This window comes from Sminthopsis crassicaudata, chromosome 5 (genome assembly GCF_048593235.1).
Source record: "Sminthopsis crassicaudata isolate SCR6 chromosome 5, ASM4859323v1, whole genome shotgun sequence".
Lineage (NCBI taxonomy): Eukaryota > Metazoa > Chordata > Mammalia > Dasyuromorphia > Dasyuridae > Sminthopsis > Sminthopsis crassicaudata.
This window is the reverse complement of record NC_133621.1, coordinates 99,750,226-99,770,061: the sequence shown is the minus strand read 5'-3', so window position 1 is coordinate 99,770,061 and position 19,836 is coordinate 99,750,226. Positions and strand designations below refer to the sequence as shown.

The following is a 19,836-nucleotide window of genomic DNA, read 5'->3' as shown; positions in this document are numbered from 1 at the left end:
ATTTTTTTTTCTCATTCAGGATTATATTTAGTTTTTCTGAATAGACGATATTCAGTTGCAAGCGTTTTCCTTTATATTCCAGGTTTTCATCTCCTTTCTTTGGTAGCTGTCAAATCTTGTGTGATACTGACATCAAATTCTTGGTTCGAGATGCAATGAATACCTGAATTCAAAAGTGAGACAGTACTCTCAGCAAACTTACAGCATTTTAGGGAAATAAAACAAGTTCACATGTAAGTAAATACAAGACATGTATAAATACACATAACTAAATTTCTCTGTGTATATGTATGTATGTAAACACACATTATTCCCAATTCTATAACTAAACCAATAAGAAAAGATCCCTTATTTAATTTGAAAAATTCCATGGAGATATGAAGAAAATTAGGGTTTCTCAGAGGTAGAGCTATGTGTTCTATACATGGAGAATGACCAGTATAAAGATCTAGGGAACGAAATGAAATTTCATAAGCATGGAATAGGAAATAAGCCAAATTGGTTGAAAAGTGCATGAAGGGATATAATATATGATTAGTCTTAAAAGTCATTCTTGATCCATGTAAGGATGGGGTTCCCGCAAAACAGGAGAAGGGAATTGTAAGGACCCTTTAAATGGGCGGTGCCACAGTGCAACAAGTGGCCCAGAAGTAATCTCTGTGGATATAGGACTGCCCTGTAGGTGGGATCTTGGCCATATTGAGATAGCTTCGTAATGGGTGACTCTCTGGCTGATTGGCTGTGTGTATGACCTCAGAGGCCCTTTATAAGCCCACTGCAGACAGCAGTCGCTCTCTTTAACCTGGCTCCCTGAGCCAAGCGGGTGGAAAGCCAAGAGGTAAGGAGTTTGGTAGTGAACACGTGGGTCTTCTGACCAGGTGTTCACTAGGGAGCTGACAAGTCAGGGCATTATGTGAGTAGGTATAATAAAGGCTTTTAAGATTACACGTGGCTGTTATTGAGCATGCTACTGGTTATTAAACTATAAATTCAAGAGATCATAGCCAGAGACTTTTGAAGGCCTCAGAGGAGGTGAGCCAGGTAGAGTTGACACTGCAAAGATCAGTGGTCAAAGGTACTCTGTTGGGCCTAGGACAGACTGGTAATAGTAACTGCCAGGAGGGCATGTTACAATCCAGATTATAAATGGATTTCCATCCACCCTTTCTTTCCTGATATGCAATGTTCCCAAGGGAGTGCTGATGAGGGGCACATATGCAAGAGAAGTGGCAAACATGAGTGACTTATGGATTAGACAAATCCTGAAAAGCAATGACAGACAAAGTAACACCACCAGTCAGTCCCTGGGGCCTTTGAGGAGTGTCTCTTTCAACTGAGGGGGGCTTCAAGGACAGATTGAAGAAGCAAACCATTTTGTGTAAATGCTTACTCCTTATGTTCAGTGATATTCATCTTCTCATATGTGTTGTTGTAGCAACAATTGAAGTGAAAAATCACAGTATTTCCCTATTGGTGAACTGATTGTGACCCTCTCATAATGGCAGAAATGATAGAAGGAAGCTCTATAACTTCCTATAATAGATACTAAATTTCTTAGCTAGAGATGAAAAAAAATTGAAAATTTGTTGTTGCTTTTGTTTAATTTCTCCCTGAAGGTTTGGAATTGAGAGTTAAGAATTATTATATTTGATTGCTTTGTAATAGGTGTCATTTTAAAATTAATTTTTAATGTGCTATTTCTAATTTAATTAAACTATAGATTAATTATGACCTTGCATTAGGGTAATTGATTTAAATAACACTCAGGAATTGAAAGGAAAGGTACATGGACAGTAAGTGAAGAGGGAGCCATCTCTAGTAGTTAGGTACTGGCATTGACAGGTACTCTTATGCGAGACCTAGGTGGCACCATAAGGCACCTGGGCCTAAGTCAGGAAGATTCATCTTCTTAAATTCAAATCTGCCCTTTTTAACTAGCTATATCACTTCACCCTGTTTGCCTCAATTTATTCATTTGTAAAATGAGTTGAGAAGGAAATGGCAAATCACTCCAGTATTTTTTCCAAGAAAACCCCAAATGGGATCACAAAGAGTTGGACAGGACTGAAATGACTTCACAACTTATGAGTCAACTACAAGGAATGATTAATGACCATGCTATTTAGTAAGGGAAAATAAAAGGGGAGGTAGATCAAATGACAGTACTTTTCTAGGAAAACTGGTCAAAAAGACAAAATAGGCACTGGCATAGAGTCAGCTCATTTTCCTGCCCTTCCTCTAGCCTAGTTTTTTTTTATTTTGTTCTGGTCATACCTGTCATTTCTTGCTGCTACATACATTCACTGATTGCACTGGGTCCTGCTTGTGTTCAAAGGACTTTAGGAGTCATCTAATTCAACCTCCTTATTTCACAGAAGAAAAACCTAAGACAAAGAAAGATGAAGTGGCTAGTCTAGAGTTACACAGGTAATAAGAAGAGATGGATTTAAAATATGGTTCTCTGATTCTAAATCTCTTTCTATTCCACCATTCTATATTTCATTGTACTTTTTTGAAATGTTGGAATAATATTGAAAAAAAAATCTAGACTTCTGATATTACTCTCATTCCTCCTGATTTACAAAAAAAGGTAAGTTTTAAATTATGTCCACACATGATTAGAATGTATTTCCCCTGTGACAGTGCATTTAAATATATTTAAAGTGATTAGAACAGAGCTAAAGGATCTAAGAGAAGGAGGTGAAAGAAAACAGATATGTTCCTGAGAGGGATGAAGCCTTCTTTATTCCTTATGGAAATACTCATCCTCAGATACAGCTGCAATAGAGAGCCTTTGTCAGAGTAGTTAATCGGTAATTGGAGAAGGGAATCAAGCCCCAGAAAAGAAGGTAACTACATAGTCTCCAGACATAGCAGACAGTTGGTAAAGTGATACAATTCTTTAGAGAAAGTTTCCCAAAGAGAAGAGGGAAAGATTGACCTGAATTCCAAAAACAACACTTTTAAAGAGAAGTGAGAAAATGAAATGACCTCTACAGAGAAAGGGATAACAACAAAGGCCAGACACAACATAGACAAGCGACACGGACCCTTTGCTATATAATTATTGCAAATTAATTGCTTCTGCTTCTCCAGTGAGAACAGGCTTGTCATTCTAAGAACCCATCTGTTTCCCATCAAATAAAGTCTCAACTACAGTATGACATTATAAAAATGAAGCAACACATATATCTTCACTAGAGATTTGAGGCTCAGAGGAATGAAAGAAAATTAGCTTGAATGTTTATGAATTTTGATGAGTCCTTCGTATGTTTTATATTTTCTGTGGGGCAAATTTTGTCTTGCATGCAATTTTTATTATTAACTTGTGAGTTGCATTGTGTTTCTTTTTGAAAAGATACTGAAGACATGTATATCTGCTGTAATACAGATATAATCTACATTCTGAAGTTCCTAGGGAAAAACATATTAGGAAATAAGAGGGTCAAATAAGCCAATATTCTGAGGTTCCAAAGTTTACTATGGGTAAAGCCATGAGGCAAAAGATAGTTTAAGAAATAACTTTTAAGTTTGAATTCTGTCAATGTAAATCTAGAGAGAAGGAAAATGAAATGTGGATTACAAGTGCTTTTAATCAGATCTTTGGAAAAAAACAAAACAAAACAAAACAACAAAAAAAAAAACCAAACAAACAAATAGAACCAAGGACAGAGTCCCAATATGCTCTATTAAAGATCTTTTCTCAACACCTGATCTTTATGAAGTTCTAAAGCCACTTATTATCTAGCCAAACTTCATAGTCTGTTTATATTTTATTCATAAGATGGTAATGGTAATTGCTTGAAAGACATTGCCAAATATTTTGTTAAAATCCAAGCATTCCTTTGTGATTCCTTCGTAATTATTCAAGTAACTGTCCAATCTTCTTCTTCTTGAAAAAAAATGAGAATTAGTATAGTGCATATTTAGAGAGAAAATTATGCTGGCTGAATGTAATTACCACTTCTAAAAACCATTGTTTTAGCAATGTCTTCTAGAATTTTTAGGAATTGAATTTCTTATTGACCTATAGTTTGATCAATTTATCTACTTCCCTTTTTTGGAAAATAATAACAACTTTTGCTTCTCTCTCCCATGCCTTTCATTTGCTATGATTTTCCAAATATCACTGAGACTCACATGTTCTTTCAATATCATGGCATGCAATTTATATAGTTCTAGTGACCCAAATTCAGTGATGGCAGCTAAGTACTGCTTTTCTATCTTCCTACTTGTGATGAATTTAATTCCTTGAAAATATTTTTTCCTGACTTTCCCAATCTGAATTACTGTTATAAAAATATCATCAAACTTATTCAAATTTATAGTTTGTTATTACATGTCATCCACCCAAGACACACAAAGCTTGAGCTCACAAGTTGAGATTCCTGAGTAGGTCTGGTAGTATTTTCTAAACTCCAATCAACTTTGGCTCTTATTTCCTCAAGATTTGGCCTTTGTCCTAGGAGATATCCCCTTATGTTTAGAGATAGGAAAAAGGACAAAGAGAACTTAGAGAGCCTCCAAGAGCCCTGAATAAAGGAATCTATTAGCAACCCAAACTCCCATTTCTTTTTTAGATTGTTCAGATATGATCAGATAATATTCTCCCAAACCAATTTAATACTAAGATATTAGCTTGAATGATGGAGAAACTCAAAGAATTGCTGCAACTTTCTTCCTTCTACTTTTTCTTTTCCTCCTTCCTCCAAACAATACTACTACCATAAGTTTATGTTGCAAAAGTGTAGGACACCAGAAAAATCTTCATCTTCTTTGTATACAAACTCCCATTCTATTCATCTCACAAATTCTCACATAAATCATTTTTATGCCCATAAAAATGTCTATCATTTAAAAGCTATTTATCTATAAAAAGGCTAAAAATAAGAGAACTGGTACAAGATGGTGAGAAAGGCAGAGATGGCAGGAGTAGGGGGCAAGGTTGGGTATGAGATGACCTTCTACTTTACAAAAACTTTCTACTCATAGAATATAAGAAGCTGAGTGCCTCCATGGAAAAAATCAACCATATCCTGTCAATATGAACCCTCTCCTGATCCTGGCTTTTGTTGGAGCAGTTGATAATCACCTTATGTTATTTCTTGCTGTCTCTGGCCTGTTAAACATTCTGGCTATTCTCTCAATCCATCTTTTTGTCTTTTTCTTCAGTCACTGTTCTTCTCCTACCCCACCCCAATATCTATCTAGTTTCTCTCTTCATTTGCTAAACTCTTCTAGACTCCCTTTCCAATCCCCCTTCATTTCATCCACCTCTCTGTCCCCAGTATGAACAACTACAGGATCTTCTCTTAACCAAACTTCTGCATGCAGCGATAGACTTGGAAATAAGTAGAAAGGAAACTTCTAGAGAAATAAACTAAAAAGAAAGGAAACAGGGAGCAAGTAGAAAAAAAAGTCTATGGATTAAAAATCAGTAAGGTCAAAGATAAGAGGTAGCCAATGAATGATGAAGCTAATCTGGAATGGAAGGGACATGAGAAATGATGGGACTAGATCACATTCATAGTAATGAAATGTGAGCATCTAGAGATACAAAATTTACCCTAATAACTAACTGCATTAGCTATTATTACCAAATTCCTTTTATGACACAGATAATGGTGTTAATACTAAACCAGGTAAAAAATTATAGGCCAATTTCCCTAACGAATATTGATGCAAAAATCTTAAATAAAATATTAGCAAAAACATTACAGAAAGTCATCACCAGCCTAATACACTATGACCAAGTAGGATTTATACCAGAAATGCAGGTCTGGTTCAATATTAGGGAAACTATTGGCGTAATTGACTATATCAATAACCAAATTAACAAAAAATATATAATTATCTCAATAGATGCAGAAGAAGCATTTGATAAAACTCAATACCCATTCCTATTAAAAAAAAAAACACTGGAGAGTAGAGGAATAAATGGACTTTTACTTAAAATGATCAGTAGCATCTATTTAAAACCATCAGCAAGTATCATATGTAATTAGAACAAACTAGAACCATTCCCAGTAAGATCAGGGGTGAAACCAAGTTGTCCACTACCACCATTGCTATTCAATATTGTATTAGAAATGTTAGCTTTGGCAATAAGAGAAGAAAAGGAGATTAAAGGAAATATAATAGGTAATGAGGAAACCAAATTATTACTCTTTGCAGATGATCTGATGGTATTCTCAGAGAACCCTAGAGAATCAACCAAAAAACTACTAGAAATAATTCACAACTTGCACAAAGTTTCAGGACACAAAATAAATCCACATAAATCATCAATATTTTTATATATTACTAACAAAGTCTAGCAGCTAGAGAAACAAAAAGAAATTCCATTAAAATAATTGTCAATTGTAGACAATATTTGGGAATCTATCTGCCAAGGGAAAGTCAGGAACTATATGAATGTAGCTACAAAACACTTTCTACAAAAATAAAGTCAGATCTAATAAGTTGGAAAAATATCAAGTGCTCATGGGTAGACCAAGCAAATATAATAAAAATGACATACTACCTGAATTAATGTATTTATTTAGTGCCAAACTAATCAAACTCCCAAGAAATTATTTTACAGATTAGAAAAAAATAATAACAAAGTTCACCTGGAAGAGCAAAAGATCAAGAATTTCAAAGGAATTAATGAAAAAAAAAAAAAGCCAATTAAGGTGACTTAGCTGTACCTGACCTAAAACTATATTATACAGCTGTGGTCATAAAAACCATTTGTTACTGGCTAAAAAATGATCAGTGGAATAGATTAGGTTTACAGAGTAAAATAATCAATAACTATAGCAATCAAGTGTTTGACAAACCCAAAGACCCCAGCTTTGGGGATAAGAGGTCACTGTTTGATAAAAACTGCTGGGAACATTGGAAACTAGTTAGGAGAAACTAGGCATTGACCCACACCTAACACCATATACCAAGATAAAGTTGAAATGAGTTCATGATTTAAATATAAAGCATAATATTATAAGCAAATTAGAATAACATAGGATAGTTTACCTCTCACATATGTGGAGAAGGGAGGAATCTATGACCAAAGAAGAACTGAAACTCATTATTGAACACCAAATAGATTATTTTGATTATATTAAGTTAAAAGGTTTTTGTACAAACAAAACTAGTGCAGACAAGATTAGAAGGGAAGCAATAAATTGGAAAAATATTTTTTTACATTTAAGGGTTCTGATAAAGGCCTCATTTCTAAAATATATAGAGAATTGACTCAAAAGAATTCAAGCAATTCTCCAATTGATAAATGATCAAAGGATATTAACAGACAATTTTAATATGAAGAAATTAAAACCATTTCTAGTAATATGAAAGGGTGCTCTAAATCACTATTGATTAGATAAATGCAAATTAAGACAATTCTGAGATTCCACTGTACACCTCTCAGATTGACTAAGCTGACAGGAAAAGATAATGACAATATTGGAAGGGATGTGAGAAAATTGGAACACTAATACATTGTTGGTGCAATTGTGAATGGATCCAGCCATTCTGGAGAACAATTTGGAACGATGCTCAAAAAATAATCAAGTTGTGCATACCCTTTGATCCAGTAGTGTTTCTACTGGGCCTATATCCCAAAGAGATCTTAAAGGAGGGAAAGGGACCCACATGTGCAAAAATATTTGTGGCAGTCCTTTTTGCAGTGTCAAGAAACTGGTAATTGAGTGGATGACCATCAGTTGGAGAATGGTTGAATAAGTTAAGGTATATTAATATTATGGAATATTATTGTTATATAACAAATAATCAGCAGGATGATTTTAGAGAGGTCTGAAGAGACTTATATGAACTGATGCTAAGTGAAATGAGCTGAACTAGGAAAACATTGTACATGGCAACAGAAAAATTATATGACGATCAATTCTGATGGAATTGACTCTTTCAACAATGAGATTATTGAGGCTAGTTCCAATGATCTTGCGATGAAGAGAGCCAACTACACCCAAAGAGAGGTCTGTGGGAACTGCATGTGAAACACAACATAACATTCTCACTCTTTTTGTTGGTGTTTGCTTGCATTTTGTTTTCTTACTCATTTTCTTTCCTTTTTGATTTTATTTTTCTTATGCAACAAGATAATTGTATAAATATGTTTACCTACATTGGATTTAACATATATTTAACCTGTATAACATATATTGGATTACTTGCCATCTAGGGAAGGGTGTGAGGGAAAGGAGGGGAAAATTTGGAATAGAAAGTTATGCAAGGGTCAATGACGAAAAATTATCTGTCCATATGTTTTGAAAATAAAAAAGCTTTAATTAAAAAGGAAGAAAAACATTTATTTCTACCAAGTTTAACATATATTAGATTACTTGCCATCTAGAAGAGGAGGTGGGGGAAGGGGAGGGAAAATTGGAACACAAGGTTTTGCAAGGATTAATGATGAAAAATTATCCATGCATATGTTTTGAAAATTAAGAGCTTTAATAAAAAAGAAAATACAATAAATAACAAGTACCATAAACCATAAATTTTTACACTTTTCCCCACTCACTTCATCTTTTTGCTAAAGAAATTTCTATGTAACCCAAAATATATAGGTATATAACAGAAGTATACAAACATTTACTGATAATAAATCATAAGGAAATTTATTTTAAAACAATTCTTTAGTACACATGTTTTTCACTTATTAAGGTTGAAAGCAAATTTGCGTACTAATAAGATGAACATGTTACTTCATTTTTATATAAAAAATTAAATCTCAGCAGAATATTTCATTTTTTCACTGTAACCAATTTTTTCACAATCCTCACATTCAGTTACATGACCCCTTATGGGTTTGCAACTCACAACTTAAGAAACTTTGCCACAGATTATGAAGTAATATCAATAAAAAAACATATATTCACCAAGAGGTAAAACATCCAGATTTTTTAAGGAAAAGTTAAGTGGGTTACAGCAAGAAATAGACAGCAAAACTATATTAATGGGGGAACTTGAACTGTCCCCTCTACACCATAAACAAATTAGAAGAGCAAGGAATAGTCTAACTGTTAGATCTACATGGAGGGAAGGATTCATGACTAAATAAGACCTAGAGAGGATTATCAAATATAAAATAAAATATTTTTATTATATAAAATTAAAAAGCTTTTGTACAAACAAAATCTATGCAAACAATATTGGGAAAAAGTAGAAAGTTGGAAAACAATATTTACAGTTAGTGTCTCTGATTATCAAAGTCTCATTTCTCAAATGTACAGGGAACAGATTCAAATTTATAAGACTAGAAGCTGTTCCCCAATTGATAACTTATCAAAGGATATGAATAGACAGTTTTCAGATGAAGAAATTAAAATTATTTATAAGTATAGAAAGAAGTGCCCTAAATCACTTTTGATTAGAGTCATGTATATTATAACACAACTATGAGATACCATGTCACACCCATTATATTGATTAATATGATTAAAAAAAAGAAAAATGATAAATGTTGGAAAGGATATGGAAAAGTGGAACACTGGTGAATTGGTAGAGTTGTGAACTAATCCAACCATTCTGGAGAGCAATTTGGAACTATGCCCAAAGGGTGAAGAAACTATATACCCTTTGATTCAGCAATACCACTACTAGATAATGGAGATAATAAAAAAGGGAAAGGGATCTATGTAGAAGAGCCCGAACTTTGGAGAAGTATACCTGAAACAAGGACACTTACAACAAGGTGTTAACTCAGCTAATAATGGTTCTCTAATATACATCTAGGTGATGTAATGGTTCTCTAGTTCACACATATTCAATATGCTGTAATGATATAATTATAATAAAGTATTTAAGGGCTGAGAAGGACTGGAAATGGGACATTCCATTTTTGACCATCCTCCTGCTGGCTCTCCTGCCTCCTACATTCCAGAAAGCTAGCCCAAACATTACAGACATACATATAAAAACTATTGATGAAGCACTTTTTGTGGTGCCAAACATTGAAAACTCAGGGAATGCCCATCATTGGGGCATGACTGAATATGTGGTACATGAATATAAATAAAATACTAATGTACAATAAGAAATGATGAATAGAAAGATTTCTCAAAAAACCTGAAAGACCTGATAAACTGATGTAAAGTAAAATGAGCAGAACCAGGAAAACATTGTACAAAGTATCAGCATCATTGTGTGATGATCAATTATGTATGATTCAGCTCAACAACACAGTGATCCAAGAGAAGTATAAAAGACTCATGAAGGAAAATGTTATTCATATCCAGATAAAGAACTAATGAACTATGATATAAACTGTTATATGTATATATGTGTGTGTATGTGTGTGTGTATTATTATATTATGTAAATTTATAAACTATGCTCATAGTATATAACTAATCTGTAATATATATATATATATTTTTGTTAACTGCACTTGTCTCTATCTCCATACCATACTAAGCTCTACAGGCCAAGGAACATGTTGTAGCTAAGATTTTTATCCCCCAGCATAGGGTCTAGTAGTAGTCACTTAAGTGATTATTATAATGAATAAATTGATAAAGGATTGAAATGAAAGATGATGTAGCAAATGAAAAAGAGAGTCACAAGGATAGTACTATGGTGGGAAAGTTTAAGGAAGAAACTATAGAGGTAAATTGCCCTTCCCCAGCCTTAGCTCCATGTGTTTCCTTTAGGGATGACTCCCAGTTTGCCTATGATACTTGGAAAGGTTCTAGTAACACCAATTCCTCAGTAGCTAAGGATAAAGATGAATTAATGTTAAATAACTTCCTGAACAACTGGCAGAAGAAAAAAATGGGTATATTTTGTATGGGATTTTTTGCTTTTTAACCATGGGAAAATATTCTTGTTCAAGAGAGAGCCACTGTCTTTTGGCTTAATATAAACAGTTACCTGAATTGACTTCTGGAGGGAAGGAGTATGCTGTATTGGTACACATCTGTCCAAAAGCATTCCCATTTTTTAGATGAAAAATGAATAGGAAATCAAGAATAGGCAAGAGCAATTAATAGAATATCATTTTATTGGCAGGATCATTTTGTTGGCATCATGTCCCAAAACAATAGTCCAAAGGAAAGGACAGAAACAGGGGTCAGGGATCTTTAGCTGTTCTGAGCAATGGTTGCCTCAATCCAATCCACATAGTTGCAGACTCTGGTGTAGACACCAGGCTTGTTCTTCTGAGCACAGCCATAGCCCCAGGAGACAATACCCTGGAGTTCTCCATTACACACCACGGGTCCACCTGAGTCACCCTAGGGATGGAGAACAGGGATGAGTGAGGAGAGAAAAAGGAAGAGATTGCTGCCCATACCACAGTCTGAAGCTTGGGGTCATAGACTCAGATTTGGAAGAGATCCTAGAGGTCATCCAGTCCAATCCTGACCTCTATGGTCCTCTAGTCTTTCAAGAACATTACCTTCCATTGATTCCTGCCCCCCTCCCTTGATCTTCCTGAACATTCCCTTTTAGCCCATCTTCAACTTATCTTGAGGTGTTCTAGAACATAGGGATAAGGACATATTCCTTCTTTTTTTTCAGAGACCTTAATATTTCTCCAAAACCTCATCCTTATTGGGCTTAATGAAAGTGTTGATTTCTTCTCCTAACTGAAAATTAGAGATTTACCTGGCAGGAATCCTTGCCACCCTCTAGGAAGCCAGCACAGACCATGTTTTCTGTGATCTGACCAGGATAGGAAGATGTGCATTGAGCATCAGACAGAAGGGGTGCATTCAAACACTGCAGAACATCTGGGTAGTCAGCTGTGAAGAAAATGGGATTGGAAGGAGAGTAAGAGTAGTTATCACATTAGAGAAGGAAGCGTAATCTACTTAACAGTTTTCAGTCTTAAGAACTGAATTGTTAGAAAGGGACTTGAGGACTTTAGTACAGAAAAGAGAAAATTCATCTGAATTCCTATAGTTTCCATATATTTCTAATGATATATCTCATACTTCTCTGTATGAAGATTATTTGTGATGCATAATGGACAGAGAATTGCCTTGGAATTATGAAGATGTATATATTTTAATATTGTTTTGATATATATAGGCTATATGACATGGGGCAGATGACCTAATTTATTAATTTTGTATCCAATTCTTTCTGAGAATAGTAAGGTGCAGAGAAGAAGTTGTTCTACAGTGGTAAAGGAGTCATCTTTTTGTGGCATTTCCTATTGCAATGGAATCACTGATCCACATTCTTCTTTTATGCTTATTCAAATAAAACCTCCTTCAGGGAAGAACCCAATTATTCATGGCTATTTGTTTTCCATATCACACAGCACAATTCTTTCTATATAATAGTCACCTGAAAATGTTGGATAAGTACACAGCCAAATTATAGACTAGGATAAGATTGTCCTATCCTTAACTCTCATTGAAAATAGTATGTTATTATTATGTATTTGAAGCATTTGCGATTTTGACAAATTTAATATGTCTCCAGAAATACAAAATGGTCTTCTGAAAATTTACAAAATGGGTTTCTAAGATGGTTCCCTTTATTTTAGGGCAACTAGATGATGCAGTGGATAGAGTGTCAGTCTTGGAGTAATAAATTCCTGAGTTTAAATCTGGCCTCAGACCCTGATTATAACTACATGAGCAAGTCATCTAATCCTGTTTCATTTAATCCTGTTTACTTCAGTTACCTCTGGAGAAGGAAATGACAAACCACTTCAGTATGTTTGTCAAGAAAACACCAAATGGAGTCATGAAGAGTTAGTCACAACTGAAATGATTGAACAACACTACCCTGTATTTAATTTGTAGTATTTTGGGGTGCCTGAGGTTGTAGGAACCAGGGAACATGGAAAATTGTGTGGAGCTGATAGAAAAAGTATGAAAACTAATTATATTTAGCATAATAGCTGTTATTCAGTATTTAGCATTATAGAAAGGACTAAATCAACTTGGGATATATGAAACAAGGCATCTCAATTTTAAATCTGGGAAATGAAATGCTTTGAGACACAAGAGGAAAAACTGGCTGCTCATATCATCTATAATCATTTAGATCTAGAAGGGTCATTTGGGACTATCTAATCCAACCACATTTTTTTTTAGCAGATCAGTAAACTGTCTCAGAAAAATAAGGTGATTTGTCTAAAGTCACAGAAAAAAGGGACTTTCATGACTATTAATTTGCATGATGCTCTGGCCTTAATTCAACATTTCATTTATGCTGGAAGACCAAACTGAGTCAAGAGGGAGTCAGAACTTTGTGTAAGCTCTCAAAGCTAATAAATTTAGTAGCCTCAAATCAAGGTTTTCCTCAGTCTGCTTTCCACCCCACCATCCAGCTTATCTTTTACTCTTCAAAATGGTACAACAAGTTCATTCCATTTAGATTGGTTTAAGGCTAGAGGTTACATTAGAAACAGTTGAATCATGTCTAAAGTTTGGTCATTTCAATTATCTTTGAGTCTTTGTGACCCCACTTGGGATTTTCTTGGCAAAGGTGTTAAATGGTTTGCCATTTCCTTCTCCTGCTCATTTTCCAGATGATCAGACTGAGGCGAATGGGATTAAGTGACTTGCTCAGGATCACACAGATATTATTTGAGGCCAGATTTGAACTCAGGAAGATGAGTTTTCCTGATTCCAAGCCCAGTGCTCTAGCCACTATACCACCTTGGTGCCAACAAAAGAGGGAGAACTAGTTTTGTCTAAACTGCCAGGTGCTAGGGTAGAGAAGGGAGCTGAATAAGGAATGAAACTAGAATGTCAAAATAAATTAAATAATTAGAAAATGTCACTGTACCTTTGTAACAACTATTAAATGTTTCTGAATATCCTGTTGATTAATTTTACTCTTTGCCTAAATTCCTTAGTAAAGTTTCTTTACAACAATTTGATATTTAATAGGGAATGTGAAGTGGTGGGGTTGCATCCAGGAAGTAGGCTAGTATTAGTGAGATATCAAAAGAAATTAAAATTTTGGGACAGTGGCTTTGAAGTATTTCTATGCTGCTTGTTGTCAGCAACCAAGAAGTATTTTTCCCCTTGGATCCCTGAGATCAGGAAGGGAGAGGAAAGTTACAGGAATGGTATAAAGAAAAGCAAGAAGGGAGAAGACAAAGTTAGTGGAATGTGTTGGTCTAATGCAAAAGTGAGGGATAGTACAAAGCTACTCACCACCAAAGCTTGCCATGTTGCCCCAGCCAGAGATGAGACACTCAGTGCCCGCAGGTGCACAGGTTTTGGGCAGAGAAATGGTAGACACACGAGAGTTGAGGACAGCTGGGGTTTTCAGCTTGATCAGCATGATGTCATTATTCAGGTTGCGGCTGTTGTAGTTTGGATGGCGGATGATCTTTTGTGCATCGATGAACTGTTCATTTCCCTCAAGGACCTCGATGTTATGCTCTCCCAGTCTCACCTGCATTCGTCTGATGAGGACAATTATTTTCAATGTTGAATGTGAACATAAAAGATACTCTCTTTTAAAACTGAGTAGACTGTAACACATTTAATATGGATGGGATTGCCTGTCATCTAGGGGAGGGAGCAGAGGGAAGGAGGGGAAAATTTGGAAAAATGAATACAAGGGATAATGTTGTAAAAAAAAAATTACGCGTGCATATGTATTGTCAAAAAATTATAATTATAAAATTAATAAAAAAATAAAATTAAAACTGAGTAGATCTTGTACCTAGAATTTTGTACATCTTAGATCATTGAAATGTAGAAGTTCTTATTTATTTTTCATTCTCAAAAAGGACCATGACATCAGGGAGGTGATGCCATGACATGGAAATGAATTGGATTTAAGTGAGGTAGAGCCTTCCAAGGTTACTTGCCTCATTTTCCCCTCCAGAGCCATCTGGGTCCAATGGCAAGATATAGATCAAGATGACTGGAGATGGCCTTGTGTGAAATGGGAGACCTATGTCTTTTTAAGCTAATGTTTTTAACATGTCTTAGCTTGACTGTCAGCACACATTCAGTGATGTGGAATTATGTGTGTGTGTGTGTGTGTGTGTGTGTGTGTGTGTGTGTGTGTGTGTTCAGTGCACTGACTGCAATCCTGCTCTAAGTAGAAATGCAGGATGTGTATATTGCAAAAACCTGCTGGCTTTTTGCCTTCATGATAGGGTGGTGCAGAAGAACAAAGCATTATTCCTAGGCATTTGAAAGCTGTGCTTTCTTCCTAACTCTGGGTTTTTGGTTACTCTGTATCATTCATTTTCAGTCATGTATCACCATATTTAATTTATGAATCATTCTCTTCCCATTCTATTCTTATATCCATTCCTATTTATCTCAGTCTGAAGTTTGGATCTAACTTCTTGGAATTTCTGCCTTTACCTCAAATTGCATATATATTCCTCCATAAAGCCTCCAAAAACTACCATAGCTAGCTGGCTGTAGAACCCACCCTGGGGCCAGCACCAGTTCTGTCACTTACGATTTGTAGCAATGAGCAGCTGACACCACCCACTGTTCATTGATGAGGGAGCCACCACAGAAATGATAGCCAGAATTCAGGGACACCTGGTAGGGAAGGCTGCTCTCACAGGTGTAGCCCCCGACGATCTTGTCATCATCATCAGTGGAGAAAGCAACTTGGTGGGGGGAGAAATTTGGAGAAGGGAATTTAGCAATATGTGAAGCCTAAGCCCTAGGAATGCTTTCTAGAATTTGTCTTCTACAAAATCCCTCCCAAGCGTGGAGATCATTGCTATTATGACCAGGGTTAACATAATCAATAGCTTTATTTCCCTGTCCACATTTCTCTCTCTGTTTCTATTTCTCTTTGTTCCTGTTTCTCTCCTTGTTTTTTTCCCTACATTTGTCTCCATTTTTATCTCTCTGTTTCTTTATTTCTTCCTCTGTCTCTATCTTTCTATCTTATAAATGAAGTGTCATTAATTATCTACTTTTGTTAAATTCAGAGGACCCAAAGATAAAAATGATTTTTCCCTTCAGAAGCTCACATTTCAATACTATAAAATGTGACTCTGTTCTTTCCCTTCTCCAGTCCCTTATTTTCTTCCTCATTCCCTGTTTTTTCTCTTATCTTTGGCTCTATTGTTTTTTGACCTATATTTTTAAAAAAACTTATTCCTGTTTCCTCCCTTTTTAATTTGTTCCCCTAGAAGTTTTTTTTCTACACATTTTGAGGTCTGTCACTGCATGCAGAGATTTGATTAAGAGAATATCCTATAGTTGTGCATACTGGGGACAGAGAGAGGTGAATGAAGTGAAAGGGGGTTTGATAAGGGAAGCTAGAAGCGGATGGCAGGGTAAGAGAGAACTGGACAGATATAAGGGTGGGATGATAGAAGAAGACAGAAGAATAAATTAAGACAATGATTAGCATGTTCTAAGGTAAATGGCACCAAGGGACAACATAAGGTGATTGGGAGGCTCACCAGCTGCTCCAATGAAAGCCAGGATCCACAGAGGGTTCATGTTGGCAGGATGTGGTTGACTTTTCAATGGAGGAACTCAGCTTTTTATATTCTACCAGTAGAAGATGTTTGTAAAGCAAAAGGTCACCTCACACCCCACTTCCACTCTCCACACCTGTCACTTTTCCCTTTCTTACCGTCTTGTATCAGTTTTCATATTTTTAGCTTTTTCATAGATAAATAACTTTTTAATGATAAAGAATTTACATGGGCATTCCAAGTAATTGGTGCCTGTGAGAATTTACTGAGATGGAGAAAATGGGACTTTGTAAACAAGGTAATTGAAGGTTTTTCTTGTGTTCTGCACACTTGCAGGATAAACTTGTGGTGGTAGGGATGTTTGGAAGATGGAGGAAGAAAAAGATAAAAAGGAATGGAATGCAGCAATGTCTTGTCTCTCCACTCTACAAGCCTAATATCTTAGTATTAAATTGGTTTGGGGAATAACCATATTCTAACAAACCAAGAAAGAAATGAAATTTCAGATTACTAATAGATTCCTTCATTCAGGGCTCTTGGAGGCTTTTTAAGGCCCTTTGTTCTTATTTCTAACACTAAATATAAGAGATATTTTTCTAGGACAAATGCCAGATCTTGAGGAAATTAGAACCAACGTTGAATGGACTTTAGAAAATACTACCAGGCCTAATTAGGAATCTCAACTTAGAAGTTCAAGTATTGTATGTCTGAGGGTGGGTGACATGTAATAACAAACTTGAATAAATTTAATCAAATCTTCATAGCAGTAATTCAGATTGGGAAAGGTAGGGAAAATTTTTTTTTAAAGAAATGAAGTTTATTACAATATTGCAAAGCAGCATCTAGCTGCCATTACTGAATTCAAGTCACTAGGACTATATGAATCGCATGCCATGATATTAAAAGAACATGTGACTACAGTTGCTAAATTACTCTCAATGATATTTGGAAAATCATAGCAAATAAAAGGACATGGGAGAGAAAAGCAAAAGTTTTTATTATTTTCCCAAAAGGTGAAAAAGGTAGATTGATCAAATTATAAGCCAATGAGAAGTTCAATTCCTAAAAATTTCTAGAAGACATTGTTAAAACAATGGTTTTTAAAAGTGGCAAACACATTCAGCTGGCATAGTTTTCTCTCAAAATATATGCTATACTAATCTTATTAGGTTGTTTTTGTTGCATTTTGTTGTTGATGTTATTGTTTGGGGGTGGATTGTAGCTTGAGTAATTATGAAAAAGTCATAAAGGATGCCTGGATTTTAACAAAATATTTGGCAATGTCGTTCAAGAAATGTTACCACATACCATCAGGTGAATAAAACAGAAATAGATGGATTTCAGAATTTGGCTAGATGATAAGTGGCTTTAGAACTAAATAAAGATCAAAGTTGAGAGATGATCTTTAATGGAGCATGTTAGAGCTCTGTCTTTGGTTGTATTTGATTTTTTTTCAAAGACCTGAGTGAAAGCACATGTAATATTGGAACATGACATTTACATCAGTTTGTTTTCAGAAAGAAAACAAAATTCAATTCTCAAATTAATAATATAGCACACAAAAACCAAAACTTTATTTTGCCCCACAGAAAATATAAAACAGATGAAGGACTCATTGAAATTCATAAGCATTCAAGTTAACTCTCTTTTGCTCCTCTGAGCCTCAAATATCCAGTGAAGATATGTATGTTGGTTCATTTTTATAATGTCATACTGTAGTTGAGATTTTATTTGATGGGAAACTGTTGGGTTCTTAGAATGACAATCCTCTTCTTCTTCTTCTTTTTTTTTTTTTTTTTTTTTTTTTTTTTTTTTGAGGCTGGGGTTAAGTGACTTGCCCGGGATCACACAGCTAGGAAGTGTTAAGTGTCTGAGAACAGATTTGAACTCGGGTCCTCCTGAATTCAGGGCTGGTGCTCTATCCACTGCACAACCTAGCTTTCCTGACAATCCTCTTCTCAACGGAGAAGTACAAACAACTAATTTACAATAGTTATATAGCAAAGAGTCCATGTTGCTTGTCTATGTTGTATTTGGCCTTTGTTGCCAGCGATAACCTCTCTGTAGATGTTATTACATTTTTTTCATTTCCAAGAGTGTTGTTTTTGGAATTTAAGTCAATCTTTCCCTCTTCTCTTTGGGAAACTTTGTCTAAAGATTTGTATTGCCTTACTATTATCTCTGATTTAACCATCTCTGGGGACCATATAGAATACCAAATAATCTTTTTCTTGCTGTTTACAATATTCTCTTGGTTCTACTCACTTCATTTACATCAATTCATGTGAGTTTTCTGAAATCATTCTGCTTATCTTATAGGCCAATAATAATCCATATCATTCATGTCATAAATTATTCAGCCATTCTCCAACTGATGGGCATCCACTCAGTTTCCAGTTCCTTGCTACTACAAAAAGAACTTCTAACAAACATTTTTGCATGTGTGAAAACTTTGTTATGATCTTTTTGGGATACAGATCCAATGGAGACACTGCTGGATCAAAGGGTAGGCATAGATTGATAGCTCTTTGGGCATAGTTCCAAATTGTTCTCCATAATGGACAATCCATTTACAATTCCATCAACAATGCAGTGGAGTCTCAGTTTTCTCGTATCCCCTCCAACTTTTATCATTATCTTTTCATTAACGTTAGCCAATCTGAGATGTATAGTGGTACCTCAAGATTATTTAAATTGGCATTTCTCTAATTAATAGTGATTTTCTGCATTTTTTCATGTGACTAGAAATGGCTTTAATTTCTTCATCTGAAAATTGTCTGTCCATAGCCTTTGACCATTTATCAATTGGAAAATGGCTTATATTCTTATAAATCTGAGTCAATTATTTATGAATTTTAGAAATGAGGTCTTTATCAGAAACTTTGGATGTAAAATTTTTTCCCCAGTTTTCTGCTTCCCTTCTAATCTTGGCTGCATTTATTTTGTTAGTATAGAACCTTTTTAATTTAATATAAACAAAATTATCCATTTTGCATTACATAATGTTTTCTAGTTCTTCTTTGGTCATGAATTCCTTCCTTTTCCACTTATCATCTAGCCTATAGCTTTTTTTCCTAATTTGCTAATAATATCATCCCTTGTGTAAATCATAAACCTATTTTAACCTTATCTTGGAATCCTGTTTGTTAGGTATTGGTCAGTGCCCAGTTTTTGCCATACTATTTTCCAATTTTTCCCAGTAATTTTTGTTAAATGAGTTCTCATCCCAGAAGCTGGAGTCTTTTAGTTTATCAAACACTAGATTAGTATAGCCATTGACTATTGTGTCTTGTGAACTCAACCTAGTCCACTGATGCATTACTCCATTTCTTAACCAGTATCAAATGCTTTTGATGACTGCTGCTTTATAATATAATTTTAAGTCTGTTACAGCTAGGCCACCTTTGTTTGCATTTTTAATTGATTCCCTTGAAATCTTGATTTTTTATT

The 19,836-nt window shown here is 35.0% G+C and overlaps 1 protein-coding gene across 1 annotated transcript; it reads right to left on the bottom strand.

Annotated features, from left to right (window-relative positions):
* Window positions 1-11,015: 11,015 nt before the first annotated feature.
* On the bottom strand, window positions 11,016-15,533 carry LOC141542961 (anionic trypsin-like). The gene is made up of 4 exons (XM_074267706.1): window positions 15,402-15,533; window positions 14,129-14,382; window positions 11,613-11,749; window positions 11,016-11,239 (listed from the first exon to the last, which is right to left on the bottom strand). Exons 2-4 carry the CDS (start codon window positions 14,376-14,378, stop codon window positions 11,087-11,089), a joined length of 540 nt encoding a protein of 179 aa, XP_074123807.1. The 5' UTR covers window positions 14,379-14,382; window positions 15,402-15,533; the 3' UTR covers window positions 11,016-11,086.
* Window positions 15,534-19,836: the final 4,303 nt, after the last annotated feature.

Coding starts and splice junctions, on each gene's coding strand:
- LOC141542961 (XM_074267706.1), bottom strand. CDS start 14,378: ATGCAGGTGAGACTGGGAGAGCATAACATCGAGGTCCTTGAGGGAAAT. Junction 11,750..14,128: donor CAACATGGCAAGCTTTGGTG/GTGAGTAGCTTT, acceptor TTTTCTTCACAG/CTGACTACCCAGATGTTCTG. Junction 11,240..11,612: donor GTGGCAAGGATTCCTGCCAG/GTAAATCTCTAA, acceptor CTCCATCCCTAG/GGTGACTCAGGTGGACCCGT.